Raw genomic sequence first — 27,027 nt, 5'->3', positions numbered from 1 at the left:
AGACAAACCCCATATGTCTTTTGTTGATTGGATCAGTGGAGGTTGACCACAGCTTGTATGGTAAGGTGGTCCATGACAGTGCACCAGGACACAGTCACTTTGAGAAATGTCTCTCTTTTAACCCAGTGCAGCATTTCTGCAGCCACATCTCCAACTGCCATCTCAATTGTCAGGTGAAGGAGGAAGAGTGTGGCACAGAGGCTTACAGTCACTGCGAGAAAACAAAACAGGCAGCAGAGATTTCTATTCTGGTTGGTCCCCTGCGCATGATTCTACCTTCCATCTTGTTGGCTTTCATACAAATGATTTTTGGTCTTTTTGGTATCAAACTGAAATCTGCACCCACGTTAGTTATGTTCCTGAGATTTATTTTCAACTGCCTCTTTATGGTAGAAGTGGGCGTCTAATTTTGTCAGCAAAAAAATATGTCGCTAACGTTTCAGCACAAACCACAAATGTGTTTGACACAGAAAAAGCTTGAGCGTCTTTCTTTAGAGCTATTCCTCCCCCTTAGGCTGTTCCCTTTATACAAGACATGGGTGTGTAACAGATTTCACAAAGGAAACAGATGACAAAACAAAGCAATTCGGTACAGGTTGTCCATGTGTATTTGATTTCTAAACTTTTAAACAATATAATTTATATCATATGCAGCTGTTTAGTGCAACAGCTTTATTTTCCTGGAGCAATTCAAAGGACATCAATAGATGCATAAATATTCCTTGGCAAAAAGAAACAAAAATGTATGTAATGAGACAGGACAGGTTACAAGATAATAGGCTTTTTACTATGAGCATATTTAAGCAATGATGTGCTCATTACTGATAGAACTCAGCAGGCAGTGCATATATCTGAAGCTCAGAGCATCAGAGTAATATTGTGTAGCTATAGTGCCAGAAAGCTCTTGCCTGGTGAGATGAGCTTAAACACTTTGTGATCTACACGTGACTTGTGATCAAATATAGTTGAATTATCAAATATTGTCATAGAATAAATAGCCCTGAGACTTATTTTAGTTAAACCAGTCATTTGGAACATGTGCTGATAATGCCAGGGAGAGCAAGGGGAGTTTGTTTTTCTTTGACAAGGATCAGCACCTCTGACAAAATGTATAACAAACTGAATGTGACAAGGGCGGGACAGTATTATTTTTTGTGAAGCGGTTTAGCTGCCACGTCGCGTTTGATCAAACTTGGGTCAATCAAGGGTTTTGGAGCAGTTGCATTTTAATGCGGTGATGTTGGCATGTTAGTGTTGACAGGTTAGAGTAGCTGGAGATATGATATGATCTGAACCACAGGTCATCTAGGTCATAAATATATGATTTTTGGAAACTCGAGGCTTGTGATAGTTTCTCTCAAGGGTAGAGAACACTTTGTGTTTTCCATTATATATTGTGCAGAGGGAGAGCTCTCACTGCTTTCCTATGAAACTTAATTCTGCATGCGTCCACCTTCTGGGTTCATTTAGGGTAGTCCTTTTCCAGCCAGATGATAAATACCAGAAACATGTGAGGAAAAGAAAAAAAAAATTACTTGCCCTTTGAAAAGGACAATTTTGCATCTAGGACAAAAAGGGCAGGGACGGTCGCTGACACACACAAAAAAGCAAAAACAATAGCCTTAGCAATGAGATTCAGGCCCCAAAATGGTGTGAACCATCCTGACAATGCAAAAAACATACCTCAGTAACTCACATTATTATACAACAGTTCCAGACAAATATCAAAAAATGTGGCACTCCATAAAAAAAAAAAACTGCAGCCCTCATTTTCCAGTTTATTTGCTCTCTGTCTCTTACAGTGACGGAGATAGTTTAACTCATTCATCTGGGATATTGAACAAATGTTAATTTCAAAATCTTACTTCCTATAGCTGATATTACTGACACATACACTTAAGAAATGATGATGATTAAAGGAATATGACAAAAAAAATGCAAAATGTTTAAGTATCTGTTTTGTATCATTAATGTTTTTCCATCTATCATCCAGATTCAATTTCTTTCCTCAACAAATTACTGCTGGTAGTACAAGAAGTAAATAACTAAGTTCATATGCAACTAAATGGTTTTACTTTGTGTGATTTGTGAAGTATTACGTTCCTGTATTACGTTCCACACAGAAGTCGTAACGAGGTGGTCGAGTCGGTTGCTGGAAGAGAATTTTGACACCGGAAACTGGGGCTTGCGTCTTGCATCCTGTGTGTGATTAGTTTAGATTTAGGCCGCAAACTGCTTTGATGAGTCAAAGATGGCGATTTGGTCAAATATTTTTAAAAGTAAACACGTCATATCTTGTATCACCGTTTGCTTTTCAGTATTCAGCCAAGTGGCTAGTTGCCAGGAGTGAATATTGTCATGTCATGATCAATGATTGTCATGATTTTTATGTTGTCATGTTGTATTTGCACCCTCCTGCCTCCATGTCCTCACCTGCCCTCTGACATCTGTGTATGTAACATTGCAGCTTTGCTCCAGTTCCTGCTGCCTAAACGAAATATCAAGCTGTGAGACTCCCGTGCTGTTATTGTATGGCCTAGTTTACTCTGCCCCCCAGCTCACGAAATTAAATATCACAGGGTTTGGAGGTAAGGCTGCTGTAACTGGCTCAGGTGTATGCCTCACATGAGCAGTTTTGATCACTCACTTTTGAGATATTATAGCCTTTCATCTTTACTCCAATTTGACACTCATCCGAATATAAGCCTCCAATTTTGTTATTTCACAAAACAACTGGAACAGGGTAATTTGTGACAGGCTGTGGTTAGCAGCTTTGTGCTTTGAGGAGGCATAGCAGTCATATCATGTTTTTTTTTCTTCACTCCATCATTCAGTTAATCAACATACTGGCACAAAAGTAACACAAACCCGAAGAGACAGATGACAAACTAAAGCACAGAGCAATGAGACCCAGAGAAAGAAAGGCCGACTTGGCTTCTGGTCCTCAATTTTTGAAGGCTTCTGGTCCTCCGTTTTGGAATGTCTCTCATCAATATGTAACAAAGCACTAAAACTTAACCTCCTTACTACCATCGTTTGGATAGTCCAAATGGGGGAGGGCCTTTCGGGTCAATTAAGGAGTTTTAATTGGAGGGCAAAAAGGCCATCTTCCTTTACTCAGTGGATCCAGGAGGTGATGTCAATGCTAAAATTAGAAAAGATTAAGTATGTTGTACGTGGATCATACAAATTATTTGATAAAACCTGGTCTCTGTTTATTAGTTATGTTGAGGGCCTTCAATTTCCTTTAAATAAATAAGTTGCAACTGCTGAACATATATACTGGTCAACTGGAATACAGTGTATTAAGATATGTCTGGTAACGCCTGCCTCTTATAAAGCCTGACTTGTACTGTATTATTCTGTATGTATGTTATTATTATTTATTATTTATTATTTATTATTTATTATTTATTATTTATTATTTATTATTAAAACGATTATTTATCTATTTATTCTTTCTCTTTCAGTATGTGATCATTCTTTCTCTGTCTGTGATTTTCGTGACCTTGGACGAGAAGATGTGGGAGTGGGAGGGTGTGGGTGAGGGAGGGGGAGATGATGATAACAGAATGTATATGTATCTGCATGTCAAGATGACTATATTTTGTATAATGGAAAATACCAATGTAAAGAAGTTTTTTTTAAAAAAAAGAAAAGCTGGCTTACACAGTCTTTAAGTGAAAAATGTTGTACTGTAATATTCAGCATTGTTGCAGGTCCCACGGTTCGGAGCACAGCAACAATCAGCTGAAAGAAACAGGTCAAGCTCAGCTGCAATGAAGACATTTTGTTTTTCATCCAAATTAGATCTGCTGATTTATTACAGTTACAATTAATAACTGAATATATTTAATTTTCTACTCATAATTGAAGTCCCTATCACCAATGAACAACCAATCCAGCCCAAATTTATGTAATTCAAAGATCCTTTCCTCATTTTCCCTCGACAAACAAGCTTGAGCCATCAGTGTTTATTTGCATGTTAATATTTGTGCATCCAAGAAAGGCAAGAAAGTTGGCAGGGTGGCCGTGGAGGAGGTGGGCAATGTTGGCAGGGAGTACACCACATTTCTTTCTTCTGATAAATCTTCACACCAGTGTAGTGTGGTCAGCGTTGGGTAGCTCACAGCATTGTTAATACCTTCACGTGGCAGCTTATACCCAAACCCCAGCAGAGAGAGACTGAGTCATATAGTTATTTTATTATAACTGTGTGAATATAATGCATTTAAAAGAAAAATGGGAAGAGAATGGCTTTACCACGCATAATGCGCAGATGGTTAGTCAGAAATGTGTTTTTCCTGCACCAGTGCCTTGAATTAGTCTTGCGTCAGTGGAATAGCTCACAGGGACAAACCTCACAACCTGCTCCCCTTCCTCTATTTCTGCACCATCACTGCTTGTTTCACAAGCACAGTGTGATATTTGCCTGGAGAGACTGAGAACTCTAAATGGAAAGCACCTTGTACTGCTACTGTAGTATTAGTTCAGACAAGTTAAAGGTTTATATTAGTTTTAATGATTTTGTTTGCAGATATACTAAGAATCGTGTTCTTCATAATGTTCTGTAAATTAATCTATATTTTAAAAGAGATTTTTAAGAGACTAGAACCTTGAATTGGCAAATGACACCAACTCTCTGGCTGTGGTGTTGATATAACAGACCTACCTGTATTATCTTGACTTGAGGTGAAGCCAGTGTCCTGTTGAGAGTATCATACTCACTCAAGTTGAATACCCTAAACAGTCACAGTGAGACAAAATGATTGTCATGCTGCCTAAATTACCCATTGTGTGCTTTGTCGTACTCATATTGGGATGGAGAAGTGACATACTGTTGCTTAATTACTGATAAAATGAGGTGTGATATAAAAGCAGCAGTTACTGTAAAAAAAAAAAATTACCTGTCTGCCAGGAACAACATCTTGTTTGGAAAATGTTTTAATCATTTCAAGCATGTTGAAGTGAAATATACACCACATCCCCTGGTGCTTTTTTAAGTGTTGTTATTGTTCCCATTGAAAACTATCCATAGACAGCATGAGATATTTTTAGTGTAGCGGCAACTATGGTGTTTAATCAGAGAAAGTATTTCAGTAATCACACCTTTGTAACTTTGTAAGAGATTGGGCTTTTTTCCATGCTAAAACTTAGTAAAGTAAAGAAAAGAAGAGTAAAAGAAGTAAAACTGTCCCCACAAACAGATTCAAAAGACAAATAAACCTCTTTTCAACGTAGCATTTGAAGTGAGTGGAGGTTAACTTGAAATTGCCGGTAAAAATAACAAAAATTAAAATTAGAAATGCAATAACTGAAACCATATATTTGATGTTAGTCAGTGAAATGTTGTGTCTTCTTTAAACATTTCAGTTCCACTTGAAGGTGTGATCAGATAGAAAGCAAAGTGAAATTTTCACTTTGCGCCATTCACGCAAAATTGTCCGCTGGTTTATTGTACTGACCATACAGGTGTTAGCTGTAAGCTGCATATGGAGGCGTGTACTCTGTTTGCGAGAGTGTGACTGTTCTCCTTTTTCCTCTCATCTCTGTATGCTTATAAAGCAGATTCATAAAGCCCTGGGATACGTGTGAATTTGATTTGAAATATATTAAACTCGCTCAGACACGTCTTCACATCAGTTCATGCCTACCCAGGTGATTTCATGTCTAATCTTGGCTTTCCAATGACTTTGTATGCAAGAAACATTCACCACCTCTTAAATTCACTTGTGTCTATTCTGGCTTTATGAAGAATGTTTATTACTGTGTGTTAAAGGGTTTTATGAGTTGTAACGAATGGCTTTAACAGTTAATGAATCAGTGACTACTTTACACATCCATTATAAGCAATTAATAAAGACCACTTGGGGTTGCCAGTTTGTAAAAAAAATAATTTTGCCTGATTTTTATCCTCTGTAATAATGCAGTTGCATGCAAGAATAAATGTTGGTAATCCATTGATAAATTCTCATTTCTCACTTTCCAATAAGCCAACAAGTCTGCAAATCTAAATGTTAATAAGTAATTAATAGCCATTAATAGCATTTTTACATAATCCATCAAGGTTGTAATAATAAAATTGTTGATAATTGGATTTTAGTCCATATGCTCATCAACTCTTTTCCAGAAGGTCAGGTGTCAAACAGTCCTCTAGAGGAGTCTTCTTGATTTAAGAGCTAAGAAAACAAAGGAAGTGCCATGCTGTAGGGACTTTTCACAACCTGGCAACCCAAGACGGTGTTCTTATTAATGGCTTATGACTGGTCTATGAAGCTTAATAAATTATTTATTAACTTTATTTAAATTTATTAAGCTATTAGTTACAGCTCATTTTCAAAACAGCTGTGCTCCAGCTACTTGTGAGGTGCACTCTGCAAGGGAAAATAATCAGAAGTCAAAAAAAGCTTTCACACTCTGAAAGATGTCTCAGAAATCTCTCGTTTTTATTAAATTACATACCTGAGCACAAAGACAGATATTTCAGCATAGACACATTCTTCAGTGTGGACAAACCATATTACACCTCAGGTATTTCCACCTATTCAATGTGACCAGTGCAGGTGGTACTGATGACACTGATTAGTGCTGAAATACTCAAAACAAAGACCAAACCAAACCAGTGAAAAAACTAGAGAACAAAGATGAAACTGCTATAGCCTACTGTAGAACAGCAAACAAAAATCATGCAAAAAAATACAAATATACATATTATATTATAATTATATAGTATTACACACTATATTAATTACAGCTTATAAATGCCTTATCAGAAAGAGGCAGCAAGTTATACATACAGTATATACAGTACACGGAAAAACATGTGATTCATCCCTTTAATAAAGACCATTACTGTGTCAAAGAGTACATTTTTGAGGTTGTAGTTGTGTTTTTATATTTAACCATGTTATATACAATGATGGATCCAATTCTGTCTAATGAAGTACAACAATACAGGCAATACAGCTTTGAACATTAGTTGAATCAGCACCACTCTGCCTATTGTCTTGGATTGCATTACAATGTACAACATTCTTGTCAGTCAGTATGCACCACAATCAATTACACAGTGACTCCAAACTAATGTAATTTGTTGTGATTACGCAGTTGAATAAAGTAATGTTCCTCTTGGTAAACACTTGAAGTCACTGATGGTACAAACAGAAACTGCAGTCCTAAATCTCTAGTTCATTTGCCTTAGTTCATGTTCAAACCATGCATAAGACATTAGCTGTCCTATCACGGTTGCCTAGACTGCACAAGAACTCTATAAATGCCACATGGCAACTGATCAATGAACATGTCGAGGCAGTTTTTCGCAAAGTCAAACAAACAAGGACAGTGTGTTTTAAATGTACTGCGATTGACTGTGTTGCTGAGTCTCAAGGGATACGTGTTCCACTCATTCAAGTGCTTTAGCCATTTAACTGACTTTGATTTACTGCTGTGCTCGTGTTTCGTGCTCGATACACAAACGACTGAGACCTGGGATTTCCCCTCACAAACACAACACAAAGCATTGTCTAGTCAAAATACAATATGTGTTGCCATAAGTCAAATGAAAGCACAATATGAGCCTGTTTTAAAGGATCTTCTTCTACTTTATTTGTACTCTATTTCAAGCTGCCGCAAGCAGTTTTCTGCTCTCTGCTCTCCAAATACAAATGTCACATTACATAACATTAATTCGAAGACAGAGGATCTTTAACTGCTGCTGCTGCTGCTGTTGCTTCAAGAGAGGCTGTAGGCATTTCTGAGGTGGATGATTCCCCCACTTTCTACCATATTGTTTTGTTGTTTCCAAGAATCTGTGATTCAGGATGAGTGAATGTGAGCATTACAGTCTGCACTTGTGTGAGATTTGTCTAAACTGCTAATTCCCAAAGCAGAATACTTACTATTATGCAACTTTCCGAACACTGAGATAAACATATTTTCTCATTCATCCGTTCACGTATTTAGGGAAATATCAAAGTAGCCCCAGGGCTAATTTACTCACAGGAAATAGGATCAGTTAAGCACATGAAATTATGTTGAACAGTTTAATTATTTAGATCTAAACTGATCATAAAATGAGCTAAAATTAATCCGACAGCCATTTATTTGTAACTGAATACACTCAAGGCCTTGAACTATGAAAATATTTTTTAGTAAATAATAATAAAAAAAAAACGTACTGAAACTATTATTATGGATGCTTTTTTGAAACCATTGTTTATCAGACAGCTATAGTTTGTGACAGCAGCAAAATCATAATTGATGAGAGTTTTCATGCACACTAGAAAAAAGCTAAATAAATGATGTGTATCTTGGCAGCGGAGTGGTTAGAATTATCACTTTATGTGACTGGTCATAATAGAATAGAAGAAAATAACCTTTATTCATTTATAGCTGCTCTGTTTTCGCCTCAACTCTAAATTTTTCAGTGTTAAAGAGATAAAGGGACCTCTGAATGCGCGGTGAGGAAAGAGCAAAATGAAAAAATTCACTTCAAAGTTGATTATGGAAAGCAGGTTTTAAAAGATATGCAAATAAACCGACTGAGTAAGAGGCTTTGCATCTCCCTGCCATAATAAAAATTTGTATTGCTGAATTGGTATTCTGTATAAGAGTCAGACAGATAGTAGCGCTAAACTTTGAACTGAGCTCTAAGGAAATTACAAAGATATTTCAGCTAACCTATTTGGCAAACACATCACTGTAACCTTGACACAACAAATAACCGGCTTGTACCAGTGCCGTCTCAGCTGAATGCAGTGTCCGATATTGAATAAAGATGTCAGATTTGAATGGATGTACAAATCTTGAAAACTATCTCTCAGTTGAGATCAACAAGTATTTCTAAAATACTGTCAGTGTTGGCAACGATGCAACAATTTCGTTGTTATCTCAACTGTGCTCTCGACTCTTTTCTTGCAGGGAGTGCTTACAGGGAATGCATGGATAATGGGACGTGGGCGTTGAAGAGCAATTACTCCAATTGTGAACCCATTTTGGAGGAGAAGGTTAGTTTGATGACGCAGGAGCAATCCTGCTATGCCCTTTATTCTCTAAGCAATCTGTTAAGCATCTCAGATAAATGCTCATCATTACACTAATGGCGCAGAGGGAAAACCAATCAGATATGGCAAAGTAAATGTGTTTTGTGATTGCGCAACACTTATTGAACTGCATTTCCTTATTTGACATAGCGCATATAAACGCTTTTAAACATTTATTTCCGGATGACTTAACAAATATGGAAATACAGTCATGTCTGTGTCTCTATAAGCAAAGCCTGAGGGCAAACTATAAGACTGATGTATTGTGTGTAATGAGTTTTGGCCTGATTTCCTCACATCATGTCTCCTGATTATGTGTATTTTTGGGTCTTGCTCTATTTTCTCAGACAGTTTTAAGCCAACACATCTGAATTGTGTCAATGACATTTGCTTTCTCTCACTAGATCTCAAAAATATATATATAAAAAAAGCATAGATAGATATTACACTGTTGATATTTATGTATTCCTGACCCACTCTCTTTCTTCTATTATCCAACAGTAACATTTAAGAAGTAATTCAAGTGTTGTCTTTCCAGAGAAAATATCCAATGCATTATAAAATAGCGCTGATCATCAACTACCTAGGCCACTGTATCTCTGTGGGAGCTCTAGTCGTGGCCTTCATTCTCTTCTTATGCTTAAGGCAAGTACAGAAATAGTGCCCATTTAAATGTGTCCTGTATGCATGCGACCTCACAGAAGACAGTCATGAAAATTCATTTGATGTCCTCGGAATGCTTATCATTAATTCGTTTATGTCAAATGAATAGATCCCTGCAACTCAGCACTCATATAGGCTACAGAAGGTATAATGTGTATTTCATAACACTTCTCTCTTCTAAGCTTCTCTTTTTATGTCCCGATTTAAACACACACACACACACGTACGTCTACTATGACAGAACAGAGCAGATACTAAACAGCCTCAGCTGTGTTGTGCACTAGGGTTTGATTGATGTGTGCTTCTGAAGGCAAAAATTGATTTCTTTAGATTAAAGACAAAAATTGTCAATATTTGGTTCTGAGATTAAATATCTGTAGATTTCACAGATTTAAAGAAAAAAAAACTTGTGTTTTTCCCACAGAAATGTATTGTTGGCAGGACGGGAAATTTTCTAGAGCAGCATCTGAACCTAGATGACTGCTGCTGCTGTCGAATCACTCAAAATTCACATCCACACCAATTTCATAACCTGTGATGACATAAGTAGAAAATGCTTTATCTTAGAGGGGTCACAAGCAAAACAAGTTGGGGTCAGTTGCTTTAATGAATGATGACCCACCTCATCTACACTTTTCAGTGTCACAGTATAAGCCCTTAAATCTCATTTTAATAAGTACATTGAGAAAGAAATGTATTACATAAATGAAAATACTTTAAGGTCTAACCCTATCATAGACAACACAGATCTTTCATTTTTATTTTCTGATCTTGAATCTCATTTTACTTTGAATATGCTTTACTGTAGTAATAAAAGCATCATAATATAACATCTCTTTCACTCGGCTCGTTGTGTAGGAGCATACGATGTCTACGAAACATCATCCACTGGAATTTGATCACCACCTTCATACTGAGGAATGTGATGTGGTTTTTGCTTCAGTTGATTGACCACAATATCCATGAGAGCAATGAGGTAACAGAACTGATTTGGTATAGTATACGCAGCACACATATAACATGTAAATCCATTTAAATTCTCAGTAAGTTCAAGTAAAAGAAAAGTATGTTGTGTTTCTGTATCTTGTCTTTTTCTTTTCAGCCTTGGTGTCGATTAATTACAACAATATACAACTACTTTGTGGTTACAAACTTCTTCTGGATGTTTGTTGAAGGATGTTACCTTCACACAGCCATTGTGATGACTTATTCAACCGACAAGCTCAGAAAGTGGGTCTTCCTTTTCATCGGTTGGTGTAAGTATGCTCATGTTGACTGTGCATTAGTGACGCTACACTGTTTTTGTTTCTGTATGATACACAGAGTTCATGGTTTGAGACACTCACATATCTCACAAAGGTAGAATGAAAGCAGTAAATGGCAGTACGTATTTAGATATTTACCCTCCCTTATGCATAAAATGTGCAAAAACATGTTGAATGTTAAGTAAAAGTTGTTTTTTTATAGATTTCATTACAAAATATAAATATCAGAACCAAGTGAAAAAAAACTAAAACATTTTAAACTCCAGTTTAACCTTGTATTTTGTGACCTACAATGCATTGATTTTATAGATTGATAGTATTTGGTATTCATTGATCCCAAATCTTAAGCTTTATGTATTTTTTCTGATTATAAATTAAATTTAAAAATTCATTCTTGAGCTTCACAACAGTTGATGAAACAATTTCATCACAAGGTCTATTTAGTAGCAGCTCTAGACGCTTCCTTGCTTTTGATCAGCAGATGGTGTTTCATCTGTTGTCATGGAAATGAAGATGTTTAAATTTCCATTTTTACTGGAATGGAAAGGAGTTCACATACATGTTGGCTGAAAACAGCTGATGTTCATTTTTAACTTTGGAAACAGTAGTTGAAAAAACATTCTTACCTCAAGGTCTATTTAGTAGTTGTTCTGGATCTTAGGATCATATCACCTTTTTTTCCCACATGATTATAAATTATCATAAGCGTTCTGGATTAATTCTGAGTTTACATTGTTATTTTGACATACAGTAACTGATGCTTACACACATTATATTTGTGTATAAGTGTCGATCTCTGGTTGGCTTCTGGCACTAATCATATATCTCGCCAAAATGAAGAGTGTCAGAATTTATGTTATGAATTTGTTACATTTGCTCAACTTTTGCAAATGAAATTCTTGAGGCATTTAGATCACAGTTTTAAATGATGAAGTTAACATTTGCTTGAACGGAGGTACTTAGCGGTGAAGTGGATGGAGACCCTTCAGTGCTTCAGACTCAAGCTAATGCTCTGATTTCATAATAGAACAGAGCTGCAGTGATGTGTGGAAAATGTCATTTTTTTGTGCTTGACTTCCGGTGATACAATGAGTTTTGAACATGCAGCAGATGCCCTGTCATGACCACATTAATTATCTATGCTCACCTTGAATTCAACTATTAGGAGAAGCATATTGTGAGTTGGACAGACCCAACACCAGTGTCAGAATATTTCATCTCGAGGCAGAAAAATGCGCATGGAAACACGCTTGTATGCTTCCCTGAGACAGTCTGACATTTCCGTCTTTCCTTTATGTAATGGACAATGTGTGTTCTTGCTGGAAGAAATAGAAACAGATACTTTACTGCATCTAGGTCATGCTAAAGTGACTCAACAGAGCTAAATAGCAAATGAACAGATGACATATCATTGCTAATGACATGAAGCCAATATTGGTTTTAAAATAGAAACCAAAGGAAGATATCACCCATATCAGTCTAACTTTAATAACCTAATGTGATTAGATTATCTACACAACTTCCTCTATGAAGAAGGTCAACTCATTAGCACTTGAAAGTCATCAAGCACTCCTGCAGGTGCAGATTACAGTTGAGTTTGGTTTTAATCAAATCTGTGTGGTTACATACCCTGTAGGATGTATTTTCAGTAAACATAATACCTTGAAAAATACTATTTTAATTTCTGTAAATAATGTCCATAATTTATAATATTTCAACAGTATCATTAGCTTGTTAAAAAATATAGGACTTTTACATATTTCAGCAGCAGAAGAAACAGGTTAAAGTGGGAGGAAACTGATTAAAGGAAAAAAAAAAGAACCATTTAAAATTAAATAAATGAGAAAGAATAAGCAATACATTACATTACATTACAATACCTTAGACAACATATGCAAATATTTCTGCAAATATTCCAGTGGTGACTTGATTAGACTCATACTGAAATAGAAGCAGGCAGCTATAGTTCAATCAGGAGAGACGAATGAATGAAGCACAAAGAACTGTTTATTATACAGATGATACTAATGATTATGTGCTGTCACAAGTCTTTGGCACTTAGACTCTACAGGGAGATTTTGTAATTGAGGGACATCAATCCTGAGCAGCAGCAAGATAAATCCTCCCATGGGGTCTAGACACTGGTGGTGGTGGTGGTGGCTGATGACTTCTGCTGAGACTGATAAGGCTGATGAGGTTGATGAAGTGATGAATCTGCAAAGACTGGGCGGTGATGGGGAGGTGGTGGGGTGCGCAAAATGGCAGCAGGAAAGCACTAAGGTAGAGATGGAGAAAACATTTAAAAGGACAGCTGCAATATGATAGGCTGGCGATGAAGGTGTGTTACTGTGCTATTGGTTAGATGTGACCAGCTGATGTGAACAGCTGATGTCTTAATTGACACCCAGGGGAATGACAGCAAGGAAATTATGAATGAGCATGCATTAGGGATGGGAATGACAGATGGTTTGAGAAATAATACTACAGACCTGAACATGCAGAATATAGCCTTCCTGACTGAACATTCACTAAGCTTTATTTTATACAACATATAATATAAATACAGTTAAATAGATATAAGTATGATAAGTAATCAGAGCGAATTCTCTTGTTCTTTCATCTCTACAGCTGCTGCATTGTGGAAACCATGAGCCAGAAAGAGAATAGATTTCTCATTGTGTCGCTGCTATTAGTCTTCAGAGATTGTTAATTAGAATTCATTATTATATGATGGAAGTGGGGCAGATTAAATCTGTCTTCCACCAGAGACCTGCTGTTAGCTGGGATCAAAATAGTTTCAGAACTATTGCAGAATATGTTTTCAGCTCCATTAAAGGTTATTTCACTGATCATTTAACCTTTACAAACAGCTGATCTACTTTGTGCTGCTTGTTACAAAACTTAACCATATTAGATCAGCTTTCTGTCTTTGTGTTTTTGTTATTTAGCTAGAGGATGTTTGTTCAGTTAGGTTGTCGGCTCACCGGCAGGGTTAAAAGCCAAGAATCAACTACTTGTTTGGGAAAAGCAGACTTTCCTTGAACTGCAGTCCAGACGGCTTTGGGTTTTACTTTTTTTTCTTTTTACTTCTTCTATCCTAACAAGCCACAAAAAGCAGCAAAACAGTCTCAAAACAGTTTATAAAATAGGCATAAGCTCTGAAACACAGACCACATGTACATGAAAACAAATAAAGGATTGTAGAAAAACACATTAGGTGGAAGTGTACTGTGAAAAGTTCAAATGAAAATACAGTTTAAAGTGTAAATAGCAATATGCTTCTCTGAGAAAAAATATGTTTTGATTAAAATTTGATTTAAAAAATGTTATTACCATAATGGATACTCATTCGTTCTTTCAGAAGAGAAAAATGGGAACATATTTATCCTTTTTTCAAGTTTCTGCTTTGTAACTGAAGCTTGTAGTGTTGTTATTTTTCTCCATTTTGATCTTGCTGCACAAAGGTTTCAAAATGAGCAGCATGAGCTCTTAAATCTTTCTTCTGAAATGGAGAATATGGTTCTGAGTTTTTTTTTTTTTAAAGGAGGACATTCTGTGATTTTCACCTTCATCATTCAGTCCTACTGCCTCCACGCCATCTAAAAGCTGTTTGTAGCCTGTGGATTAATACATTTATTTGCAATGGAAGCTATTTTCTAACAATATATATGCCCCTTGTAAATGTTTAATACTTTATCTAAAAACACTGAATGACATGGATATTTTTTTCTCTCTTTTTCAGGTATTCCATTCCCTATAATAGTAGCCTGGGCTATTGGAAAGTTATATTATGAAAATGAACAGTAGGTATTCAACAAAAATTCAAGTCCATATGATTTTCTGTTACTGAGATGGTATTGATTTATTTCCTTTATTTCAACAGATGTTGGTTTGGTAAAGAACCTGGAAAATATGTGGACTACATTTACCAGGGACCAGTTATTCTTGTGCTTCTGGTGAGCAACAGCACAGAGATGTGTTGCACTGTACATTCATTGTCATTATTTTTGCATTATTTTTTGAAACCATTCATTTATATAACACCATTTACACTAACCCAAGATTCATCACTTATGCCTACTTGTAGGTGAAAAATGAAATGATGAACGAAAATGGTTTTATAATGAGCGTGCGGCATCTAGCTTGTGTTGAGGTAGAATTAATCTTCCTGAAGCGTTAAGGCGTTTTCACACATAGGAATACTGAAAATAAGAAACTGTATTGATGCTGTAGGAATGTATCCACTAATGGTTATGTACAAGCTGTTACCAGCATGTAGTAATGCTGTGACCAGCCTTGATTTCTCCAATTCCTCTAGCACTGTCTTGTTGAGAGAGGAGATGGTTTTGACTTGTGTTGCCCTCTACTCCTCCTACTCAGCACTTAATGAGCAGAGTCTGGTCCTAACGGAAAATTGCTCTCGGTGTATTTCAGTGTAAGCCATTAGCACCTAGAGTTCAAAACTAATTGTTTTGTTTCTCTTCTTCTAGATAAATTTTGTTTTCCTCTTCAACATTGTAAGAATTCTTATGACCAAACTGAGAGCTTCTACCACATCTGAAACGATACAGTACAGGTGAGTCGATTCTGTGTGTGATTGCGTGCAATGTAGAAATGAAGCTCTTTTTCTGTCTGTTCGCTTCTTCTGAAGACAACATGGAGCGTTTAGTGGCTGTGAAGAAATGTGTAAACGAATTTGAACCATTACTATCAGTGTCAACGTTTAAATTCTGACTTAATTTCATACAAATCAGAGCACTCGATGCCCTCAGAAGATATTAGGGGACCAAAGAACTGCCAAGTACTGTAATAGTAGAGCTCGATTATAGTTCTAATGGCTTTTGCTGTGCCACTTTCAGGTTAAGTATTGCCTGTAATTGCAATTATTGCTGTCATTTTAAAAGATCAACTCACATTAACACTGAAAACCTATTTTTATGATGTGTTTCACTAAAACACTGCTATTTCAAGCAAATAAGAAAGTCATCTTTTTTGTCAGAAAGGGGCAACAGTCAAATCCTTTCTAATCTTTTGCATGTTTTGTATGTTTCTCAGAACACTTCCATATTATAGCACTATATGGTAGATATTGTAGATACTCAGATTAAGTTGTGTGCACAGCAGTTTCCTTGAACATCTAAGGTGAAATCTGATGTGTTTCACTAATCTCCTTAAGAGCCCATGGCAGACAGGGTTTTTATTGTAGAAATTCATTCGGACTGAGTTCTGTAAAAAAAAAAAAAAACGCTAAATATCCCTGTCATTAAAAAAAAAGAAGTCTAGACAAACAAATTGATGTGAGTGAGCACAAGGTATTTACAGTACTCCATCCAAGAAGCCATTTCATTTGGTCCCACCAGTAATCTTTAGAGGTGGCTAACCTCTCATGTGTCTGATGAGACTTGATGAGTGAGTAATGGCAGAGATTTGGTGTGTCTGTGCTTGACAGAGCCGATGCTGTGTGCCGCTGTGCACTAAAATTGTGAGCTTGTTTTCTCGCTTTTTATTAACATCAAGTGTACTTTTCTCCCCTGGGGGGATTATTCAGAGTGTACAGGGTGTTAGCAGTGTCACAGCTCAGACAACTTTGATTCAAGTACTTCAAGCCAGAGTTGGATTTACGGTTGCTCTGACAGATATGCTGACATGAGCTATGAAGATTTAAGTGAGTGCAGGACAGGGATTTCAGGCAGAAATTGTTGACCTAAAAATAGAAAATAATGGTTGCTTCGACATGCTGCTGGTTATACCAGAATTACACAAACCAGGGGATGAATTTGACAAAGAAAGACAGGATTTTATATGATGTTTAAATTGCTAGCAATGTACAGCATGTCAAGATTATTGGCAGAAAACATATTTGAAATCTCGGTTTCATTTTAAACATCTTGCTGTACCTCTCTCTAGTATGACACTCTTCATAAAGCATTGATAAGTTATAACCAATGGCTTTATCAACGGTAAATAAATAATTTACTATTGCTTTATAGATCAGTTAAAAGTCATAAAAAATCTTTGGGTTGCCAGATTTCAAAAACACTTGCTTTGTCTTTTTAGCCATCTCTTAAGTTCATCAGAGGAACAAACATCCAAAACAAAACCTGTTGATTACAATGTATAAACATCTATAACCGCAGATTTAATAGATTATTTTAATTGATGATTTATTAACATTTATATGTGCAGACCTGATGGTTTATTAGAAAGTAAAAAACAAAACAAAACATTATTACCACATAAGAGGGATGAAAATAATAAAACTATATTTTTCAAAACCTGAGAACCACAAATTTGTTCTTAAAAATGGAAAAAAACCTATAAAAGTAAAAGTTGTACATTTGATAATCATGTGTACAGTTACAACATACAGTATCAGTTTTGACTGAGACTGTATACACCATTTATAAAGAGTGTCTTAATATAAAGTGGTAGCTATAATGCAAACTAGGCTTCATCTCTCTAATAATGTGTTGGTATTATGAGAAGCAAAGCTGTGTGTTTATTTATTCTGCTGACGCAGGATCACGCATTTTCTAGAGTCAACTTGGATGAAAACCAAGTTCTTATTATATTATAATTATAGTTAATTTAGTAATGAGGCTCATGATATTCTGTTCCTGTCTTCACAGAAAAGCTGTGAAAGCAACACTGGTCTTGCTACCTCTGCTGGGAATCACCTACATGCTCTTCTTTGTGAATCCGGGGGAGGATGACATCTCACAAATCGTTTTCATCTATTTCAATTCCTTTTTACAGTCTTTTCAGGTGAGAATAAAGATAATGATACAGCGTGACGCGGGTCAGTGCTCGAAAAACCAGCGCGCACTACTTTTAGAGTTAACAATGTGAATCATACTGATTTCGTAATGCGTCGCATCGTGGGGATGTATCACTTCTTTAAGGATGACTTTTCAGGTTATGAGCCTTCTTGTGGGAAGATGATCTGAAGTAGCATCCTGGCTGTGCTTCCACACAACATGGCCCTGCTGCCTCGTGTTCAGGACTCTCAGCTGTCAGGATTACCAGGGCCATGTGGGCATGATTTCTGCTCTGTGGCGTGGCCTTTTTTTTTTTTTTTTTCTTTCTGTTCTGTGCTTAAATGTAAGACTGAGTGGGAGGAGAAGTAAGGCTTTTTTACTGTAAAGAATTACATTTGCCATTGCAAGATTTGCTCCCTAAATTGAACTTTTTTTTTCACCTTTTCTTCTCATGACTGCACAATTTGAATTCTCTCATGTCTAATTAAGGTGTGATTACACAATACAGCTGCATTTACTACTTCTAATAGTAATGTGTCTTATTCTGCAGGGGTTCTTTGTGTCAGTGTTTTACTGCTTTCTAAATGGAGAGGTGAGTCATTGGAGCTTTGCAATTTATGAATTTAATCAAATTGTCAACATGATTCTTGATATGTGATCTCAATAAAACCCCAAATTGATTTTCTTGATTACTTTAGTAATGTCTTTTTCTAACCTCTTTCTATCCCCTTCTAGTTATAGTTTTACTAAGTTCAACCAGGGGAAGGATCAGGTAGCTTTCATAAACAGTTTAGGTATATATTCTGCTCCATCAGTGAAATTGTAGCATTTCGATGATGATCCTTAAATATGATAAAATACCTTAATTGAGTTCTGTCCCTCTAGACTAATTAAAATAAAAGCAGATTCCTGGAATTCCAGCTGTTTGAAAGTCATTAATGCCATTACAAGAATTACACATTTGCTAGTAATTCTGAAAAATGAAGCACCCTCTTAATGCTCTCTCCCGGCCCTCCAATAATTGAAACTCGAGGGTGGGGGGGCAGTTAATTTGATGAGGAATTGTGAAGAATTTTAGTCATCCCTCTTGTACTGGCAAAAATGATTGCATGGCATTAACGGAAAGGTCTGAATTGTTTTTAAAGGACCGTTTTAATTTGGTACTCACCGTACACATACATGCAGGGAGTTTTCGTGTTTGTAGTCATTCTTCCTTCTTCCTTCTCTGGCCCCTCGACTGATGGAGAAGTGGTGAAACAGCTAGTTGACAGTACCTCTTAAGCTACTAATTAACACGTTATATCTTTAATCTGCACAAAAAACAAACTAACAATCAACGTATGTGTTAATTAGTTAGAGGTGCTTTCAGTTTTTATGCTAAACTAAGCTAAATGTACAGTATATTCCTTTAACAAAAAAATCAAGTTCTGACTTTCAAGTTGTAGCGTTTCTTCTTTTCTGCATGTACACATTAGTTTTATATGATAGCAAATAGAAATAATAGCTGTATTTATCGTCAACATTTAAGGTACGTTCTGCAGTGAGGAAACGGTGGCACCGCTGGCAGGACAACCATGCACTCCGAGTGCGAGTGGCTCGAGCCATGTCCATCCCAACGTCTCCAACCAGGGTCAGCTTTCACAGCATCAAACAGACCACAGCTGTGTGACCGGGGGAGGGAAACGAGCGCATAATCTCCTCTACACTAAGGGATCAGACTTAATCTTTTTGTCCAGTATAAACAATGAATTGATTCACAGAAGAGACTGATATCCTAGATTCCGCCAACAAGGCCATAGTGCGACGGAAGAATCATGGGGAAATTTCTGTTGCCTGTTGAGAACAATTGGCGTCTAAAGGAGTAAAATGGACATGGCGCATGACATTCTGTACATGAGGAACGGGGGTAAATGGGGGTATTGATTTTTCTGGATTTTGGAGTATTTAAAGACATTAAAATGGCATCATCAAACTGTCACATCTAAACGTTGGCAAAAATCTTATCGTCTGATCTTACAATGTTCTTATCGCTGTCATCTTACTGCTAAGTGGTTATTAGGCAAGATAATCCTACGGGATTTGTAGCAGGATACATCAGCAGCTCACACACTTGTAAGCATGCTGCTCCATTGTTACTTAGTGGAAGGGAAACAAGGAATATTTGCATTTTAATTAGACACATTGACCATGATGCATTCAAAATGTTGCCCAAACAACCATTTGTATTTAGCATGATGAATATCAAAATGCAGAAAGGCTCTTTGAGTTAATCAGTGCTCTTTGGCATCGACAGCTTCTTTTGACAGCTAAAAAAGAGGCTTTGGGGAAGAAGTGGGTTCGCCTGAATTAAATATCAAAAACTGTACTTTATAAAAGGTATGAGATTTAAATGAGGCACTGCTCTCTCTTGAGGAAAGGGGATTAAGAATAATTTAAGTGAAAGTGAACAATTGGTACCCACCAAAGCACAGTCACAACATGCTGTGATATGTTTTGGTCAATGTGAGCTGACTATTTTACACAGATAAGCCATTCTAATGAAGCCTTCAAATGTTTCCTCAAAGTAGTCAGAGTCTCTGGATTCTTCTTGAAGTCTGTGTTCTTTTATACAATGATACATTTTTAGTCTGTATACTGTTGTAAACATTGTTAAAATACTTGTTCACAAACTAAGCTTCCTCTAAAGGCTTTCTCTGAGCTTTTTGTTTCCACCACAATTTTTGCTTCCCATTTGTTGGATTTTTTTTATCCACAAAGAAGGAGGGTGTGAATATAAAGAACAATTTAACATGTTATGTGTTTGAACTCCCAGAGGCTGATGGATGAGCGGTCCCAAATTAAATCTGTGTAGATCAGATAGTATAAATACATTATCTTATGGAGTTGGAACAGTGATTATAAGGCATTTATGTAATGTATATGCATGCTAAGTGCCATGCATGGATTTATCATGCAGGCACAGTGGAAGCAGCTTAAAGTCTTGGCTTTACGAAATCCTTGTGGCTTTCTCTTAATCAGTGTCACAACTAAGCTTCTGGTTCAAGAGAAGATGAGCTAGATGAAGTGAGCACCAATTGCTTCCCTTAATGCTTGCCCTGGTCAGGTCAACATGCTGCCTTCCTCTAACACCAGCACTTACATCTGCTTCGGCTGCTCAGACAATAATAACAAGAACCATCTATTTGCAGTGACCCCAAATTACTGTTGTACTCTGCAGCAGGATAAACAAGGGGAGAGGTAAAATTAGTTTTGAAAAGAATTTTGAGAAATGGAAAAGTCTGAATTATGTTGCAAGCTTAAGTTTTGATGCAGATGTTCCTTTATGTGTCTCTAAATTCACTAAATATCATCTGAAGAGTATTTTGGTTTGTCAGGTGGTATAATAAAGAATGTTTAGAGGGATAGTTTGACATGTTGGGGAAATAGGCTTCGTCACTTTCTTGCCAAGAGTTAGATGAGAAGATCCATACCACTCACATATCAGTTAAATATGAAGCTACAGCCAGTAGTTAGGTTAGCTTAGCATAAAGGTTGGAAACAGGGGTAAACAGCTGGCCAGACTCTGTCTGAAGTAATCTCTGTTCCTCACTCCAGGAAGTCACTGCTCTCAGCCAAGAAAGAGTCTGGTATATAACCCCTCTCAAAACTGCAAAATGCTGTTTTTTTTTACACTTCAATGAAACAAACAAACAAACAAACAAACAAACAAACAAGCTGTAATGTTTTAATAAGTGAGTTTTTGAGGTTTTACCTTTGTACAGAGCCGGGCTAGCTGTCTCCACAAGTTTCCAGTCATTGTGCTAAGCTAAGCTAACCATCTTCTGGGTCCAGTCTCATATTTAACTGACAGATATGAAAATGGTATCGATCTACTCATCTAGCTCTCAGCAAGAGAGCAACGTAAGCATATACCAAATTGTCAAATTATTCCTTTAGTGATTAATCTTGCTTTATTTTAGTTTGTGTATATTTATTTATATATCTATTTACAATTCTTTGATATTGTCGTGGATTTAAAAAATGAAAAGAAAATATGCTGAATTTTTTTATTATGATCAAAAATGAACTGAAATCAAATGTGTTTGAGGGTGTTGTACTGTAAAGAAGATAACATATTTCACAACTTATTGTTGTAAAATATACATTTCATATGTATTTTGTAAACTTTTGTTACATTACAGCAGACTTCATCTTTTGTTGTTGTACTGCTCAACTGGAAGGATGTTAGCCGCTACATTAATTGTTGATCATCCAAAGTGATTTAGATGTAAATATTTTTTAACATTAACCTGTGTTTCTGTGTTCATCATCACAACATCTGCCACATTACCTAATAGTTGTGAAATATTTTCATACAGAAATAAATAAAAAAAACAAACAAACCCAACAACATTTGTTCCAACTCACCAAAGAGACAAACCATGTTTACCAACAAAGAGATTTTTATTGTCTACATGTTTCTATTGTTGCCACTGCACTTTGTAGACCAAATCTGGTTGACTTTACTTTGTACACCATTTACTGTACATGATGAAATGTATTCAATGAAGTGTGATGTCATATTTAGTAACTTATTATTGTACATAAATACATTTGACCTACTGATTTTATGAAAAAACTATTTGTTGAACCACCCATGTTGCCTTATAAACAAAAGAAAATGTTTTTTTTGTGAAAAGGAAGCTAATGTTTCTGTTAATTACATGTCATTGTGTTACTGATATACATTTGTACATGCACACGTGAAAGGAAAAATATTAATTTCAATTAAAAGTATACTGTTATTTTTGCTGTTGGACTCTTCATATTAAAGGGAGATTTTAAAAGGAGCTGTAAACAACAGTAATCAGTGTTGACAGAGTATATGATGCATTATGTCTGTTCATTTGCACTGGATAATCTGACATTAACTGTAGATTGCACTAATATGATTTTTTTTAGTTGATTCATTTGCTATTTAGATAATATAATATCTCCAAGAATAGTATGAGATAAATGCAGCTGTACTGTAATGACTCAATCAAATTATGTTCATGAGTAGAATACTGCAGCTTCACTGGCACTGTGGCATGTAATTGTCTTACTTGTAAATATAGTTTTTAGTGAAGGGAAGATGCCCTGAGAGAGTGCCTGCTAGGTTATGTAATATGAATGTAGATCTAGTTTCATACATTTCAGGCTGGGCTGGAGGGAAGTGGAGCAGAAACTACTGCCTCTGCCCAGAACACTCAGGACTCGATGAGTTATACAACCCCTAACAATTAGCTAGGACTCTGATGCAGCCCAATAATGGCTTGTTGTGACAATTAATGCTTTTGATGGTTGACAACAGCATGAAAGGCGGACAGGATGTGATGTTATGCAGCCTACCAATGCCAGAGGCGAGCAGCACATCTTAACTTCATTGTGGATTGTTTGCCCCAAGCTCCTTTGTGTCTATATTAGACTGCATTTCACCAGTCATTACCTCAACTAAAAATAAATGACTGGCATGACAGCCTGAGGCCGCCACTATACTGGCTGACAATACCTCGTTGTTTATAATGCTACGCTGTGACAAGGGGTTTCCCAAAAAACAAAGTATCAATTTGAAAAGAAAAAAGAAAAACATTACTGTAAGTTAATTAGCAACAATATCTTATCACCTAATGAATTATTGCTTTCACCAGTAAGGATGATGTGTCTGAGTGTCATCCTTTGAACGGGCATCCTGCTGATTTTACACGTAAAGATCTGTTTACTTGTTATAGGCAGAGCTAATACTCAGCATGTGAAAACAGTTTAATGTCTTGTGTGGCTCTGGAGGAGCTTTGTCAAGTCTGAGATAATGATCCTAATGCTGTCGTCAGGATTATCTGGGTTTGGGGAAACTAATTTGTAAGAGCAAGCCTGCATGACAAACTGGGGCTATGGTGTTTGAAAAACACCAGACAAAGAAGGTCTAAGGAAGAGGTGTTCTTGGTTGCATTATGGGAGATGTAAGATCCTGCATTTTTGGAGCAAGACTAAATGTCAAAATATCTTTAGACAAAACAATCTCATCTCAAGGTCCATTTCTCAAGCTTTCAATCATGCCACATTATCCTCTTCATCAGGTGGAGTTTGCCTTTAGATGTGTAGATGTTCACATTTCCATTTTTTCTGAGCACTTATTGGACTCAATTTTGCCTTGAAAGTTGAAGTTCAAACAGTTTCATCTCCAAGTCCAATTAGTAGCTGTTCTGGGAATTTCATTCTTAAGAAATCTTCTTCATCTTTCTGTAATTGTTTTTAAATCTATCTCTTGTGAGTTCCCAAACTTAATGAAAGTGCAATAAAGAATCACTAGAGTGCCCTTTTAATTGATAGTTTCTCCTGAGAGAGTAAAGCAAAGTGATTTGTAAGCTTCTGAATGGGTCAACATTTACGTTTACAAAAGTAAAAATACAAGTACATTTTGAAGATTGAGAAATGCAAAACCATAATATCCTCAAGCACTTATTTGTGCTTTACAGTATTGCATTGTCCATTTTGTTGTACTTTATTTGAACCATAAAATTATTGGACAGAGACATAATTCATTCCATTGGCTACATCAAAGCCACATGACAGAAGCAGCTGTTGCCAACAAGTCATACATTTATGGGACACATTATTTTATTGATGCTAGTAATAGGTGGATGGTGGACTGCATTAGTGCTTTATGCATGTCTGTGACACTGAAACTTAAAGTCAGGAGCCTGCCAACAGAGTTATATATTGTAGCTCAAACCTTTAGCCAATAAATTTGCACAGTGACGACTGAATATATGTATGTCTGATTAATCACACTGATCAACCTAAAGCAAAGAATGTCTAATGAGAGTATTTTATTTCAGCATTACATTTCCATAAGTGTGCCTTTAGGACCTGATGTTGAGTACGAGTAAAGTGCACTTAACAGGAACAGTATTGCTCTTTACCAGGAATCATATTAAGGAAATGATTCTATTATGATACAGCCGGTTTACTGAATTACTGAGGCAGCTCAATATGATTGAAATATCTTAGCAACCATAAACTGGTGCCATCCTGGAGGTCCGGTGGAAAATTGGCTATGCACAAATAATGGCTAGATATATATATATATCTTGATGCTCAGGCTGGGAGAGGAGCACTGACTGAAAAAAGATTATATGGTGTGATGAAGGTCAGCAGAGAGGAGAAGGAGAGGTGCTTGAAAAAGCTATTATAGGTGAAGGTGAAGGTCATATTGAATGTTGAAATTAAAATAGTTAGGTTGGGGATTGTTTACGGGTCAGTTAATGCCCTAACAAACTCACACTGTGCATATTAACATCTTTCAAATCCACAGAACTTAAGTTTAATTCTAGGAGAGATCCACAAAGTTTCCAAAGACATCAAATATGTTGCTGATTATGTTGCTGGATTTTGAGGAAATGTGTGCAAAATTGTGCACAAGACATCTAGCAGCCATAAAACTATCTCACTCACATTACTTTTTAGGAGTTTAAACAAGCTTGTAAAAAACACATGATACTGTCAGTGTGGACTGAGATTATTTTTCCAATCTTTAAGCTAATTTAAGGGTAAACAAAAGATGAAAAACTGTTATCCCATTGTAAAATATTTTGAATTATAACTTAAGAATTATCAGCTCAATTAAACTGAACAAAGCACTAAGCTAACTTAGCATTTTAATTGATATTTCAGCATGAAGATCAGCCCCATTTACAATGTGTTAGCAACCACAAAGAGATAAGTGGTAAACTGGCATGAAACCTACTGTATCTATAAGCTCCAAGAACGTGTTCAAGCAGCAGTGCAGCAGTCTGTGAGAAAGATGTTATTTGACTTAAGAAATGTTCATTTGAAAGAAAGATAAAAAAAAAAAAAAGATGTGTTATTTATCTCAAAGACCAGAAATAAATGTGTGTACGTTTTGCACTATTGAGGTGAAAAAGCTTCTAGCAGTTATGCTAATTGAGATGATTATGAGTTTCTGTTTGAGGTGTTGAAAGATGAAGATTCAATGCAATGTAAATGGAGCTCTGCCATTGGTTGGATCAAATAGAAATTTAAATGTAAATGACATTCAATTTTGTGGCACCAGATTGGCTGTGTGTGTTTTAGAGGTTTAATATATTCTCATTGGTTGTTAAAAATGAGGCTGGAGCTTTGAAACTAACTACACAAGGAGTCAAAAACCATAACCACGTTTTCAGAATTATTAATATTAATTCAGCAAAGATGCACTCAGCATGTTGTTTTTCCCCCCCAAGTATACTGAATCCCTAAATTGAAGAGAATGGAGAGATTATTTGAGCAATATCTCTCTCTGCTGGCAGAAGGTAGGAATTACTACTACAAGATGGGTGAATGGATCATATAATTGAATCCATATTTTATGTTTTGTTTGATGTTTTGCAGTTCTTGTTATTGTTGTTTGTTTTTTTACCCCGGTCCTGCTGTATTTTTATTTTTTAATTTGCGATGACAGATAAACCTTTAGATTTGTTTTTTATTTTAAAAAGATATGATGTTGAACAGGATTTGTGTGAGTCAGTTAATATTTTCTGTACGGTAAGTTGAGACACTGATACAATAAGTTAGTAAACATTCATTTTACATTTTGTATCAGGTTTACAGACTTAAGTTGTGTTTTTTCTTCTTTCTTACTTCTTAGTGAAATGGTTGAGTTATGGAGAGTTAAATAAGATTACAAAATATCTTATTAGGTACACCTAGCTAACCACTATCTTATATAATAAAATGATAATAGTAGTAATAGCAATTTTGAAATTTTATCTAAAAAATTATATTCTATAACACTATATTATTCTACACAATCATTTTAAATGCCAAACCACTTCTGTCTAAAAGAATCAACAAATGAAATACATTTTGTGGGATGCCTTTCTTTCTTTCCTGTTAACCCCACCCCCCTTTCATTTTTCCTGTGTCTATAACCTATGTTTTGCCTATTCTTATATTTCTTTTCTATTTTAGTGATGTTAGACGAAGTGTTGCCTATTGTACTGTACACCTGGTGGACAGATGTGTAGGAAAATGAAATCTGTCAGCATCAATCCATGATGGAAGTCCATGACTGAAACATTGTTATTTCTAATTAATTCAGTGCTGATGGAAATTCAACTTACTCTTGTGACATAAAGTGTGTATAACTCTCTTTAATAAGTTGTGGAGTACTGTATGTAAGTTTTCAGAAATGATCTCCTGTGGAGAATACAGACAATGAACCACAACTAAGGAGCACTGTTTTGGAAAAGAGAACAATGAATTTATTTATTCACCATGATC

The 27,027-nt window shown here is 36.1% G+C and overlaps 1 protein-coding gene across 1 annotated transcript in view; it reads left to right on the top strand.

Moving 5' to 3' along the window:
• The window catches only part of LOC121908702 (corticotropin-releasing factor receptor 2), a 37,227-nt gene extending 15,801 nt beyond the window's left edge, over positions 1–21,426 (top strand). The window contains exons 3-12 of the mRNA XM_042428929.1: positions 8,920–9,005; positions 9,580–9,686; positions 10,563–10,680; positions 10,807–10,960; positions 14,712–14,772; positions 14,853–14,925; positions 15,460–15,545; positions 17,599–17,734; positions 18,278–18,319; positions 19,256–21,426. Coding sequence (XP_042284863.1) covers positions 8,920–9,005; positions 9,580–9,686; positions 10,563–10,680; positions 10,807–10,960; positions 14,712–14,772; positions 14,853–14,925; positions 15,460–15,545; positions 17,599–17,734; positions 18,278–18,319; positions 19,256–19,396 — 1,004 coding nt within the window. The 3' untranslated portion in view covers positions 19,397–21,426. The remainder of the gene's footprint in view (positions 1–8,919; positions 9,006–9,579; positions 9,687–10,562; positions 10,681–10,806; positions 10,961–14,711; positions 14,773–14,852; positions 14,926–15,459; positions 15,546–17,598; positions 17,735–18,277; positions 18,320–19,255) is intronic.
• The last annotated feature ends 5,601 nt before the right edge of the window (positions 21,427–27,027 follow it).

This window comes from Thunnus maccoyii, chromosome 12 (assembly GCF_910596095.1).
Source record: "Thunnus maccoyii chromosome 12, fThuMac1.1, whole genome shotgun sequence".
In the NCBI taxonomy this organism is placed as follows: Eukaryota; Metazoa; Chordata; class Actinopteri; order Scombriformes; family Scombridae; genus Thunnus; species Thunnus maccoyii.
The sequence above is the reverse complement of the archived record's forward strand: the minus strand, read 5'-3'. Positions and strand labels throughout refer to the sequence as shown.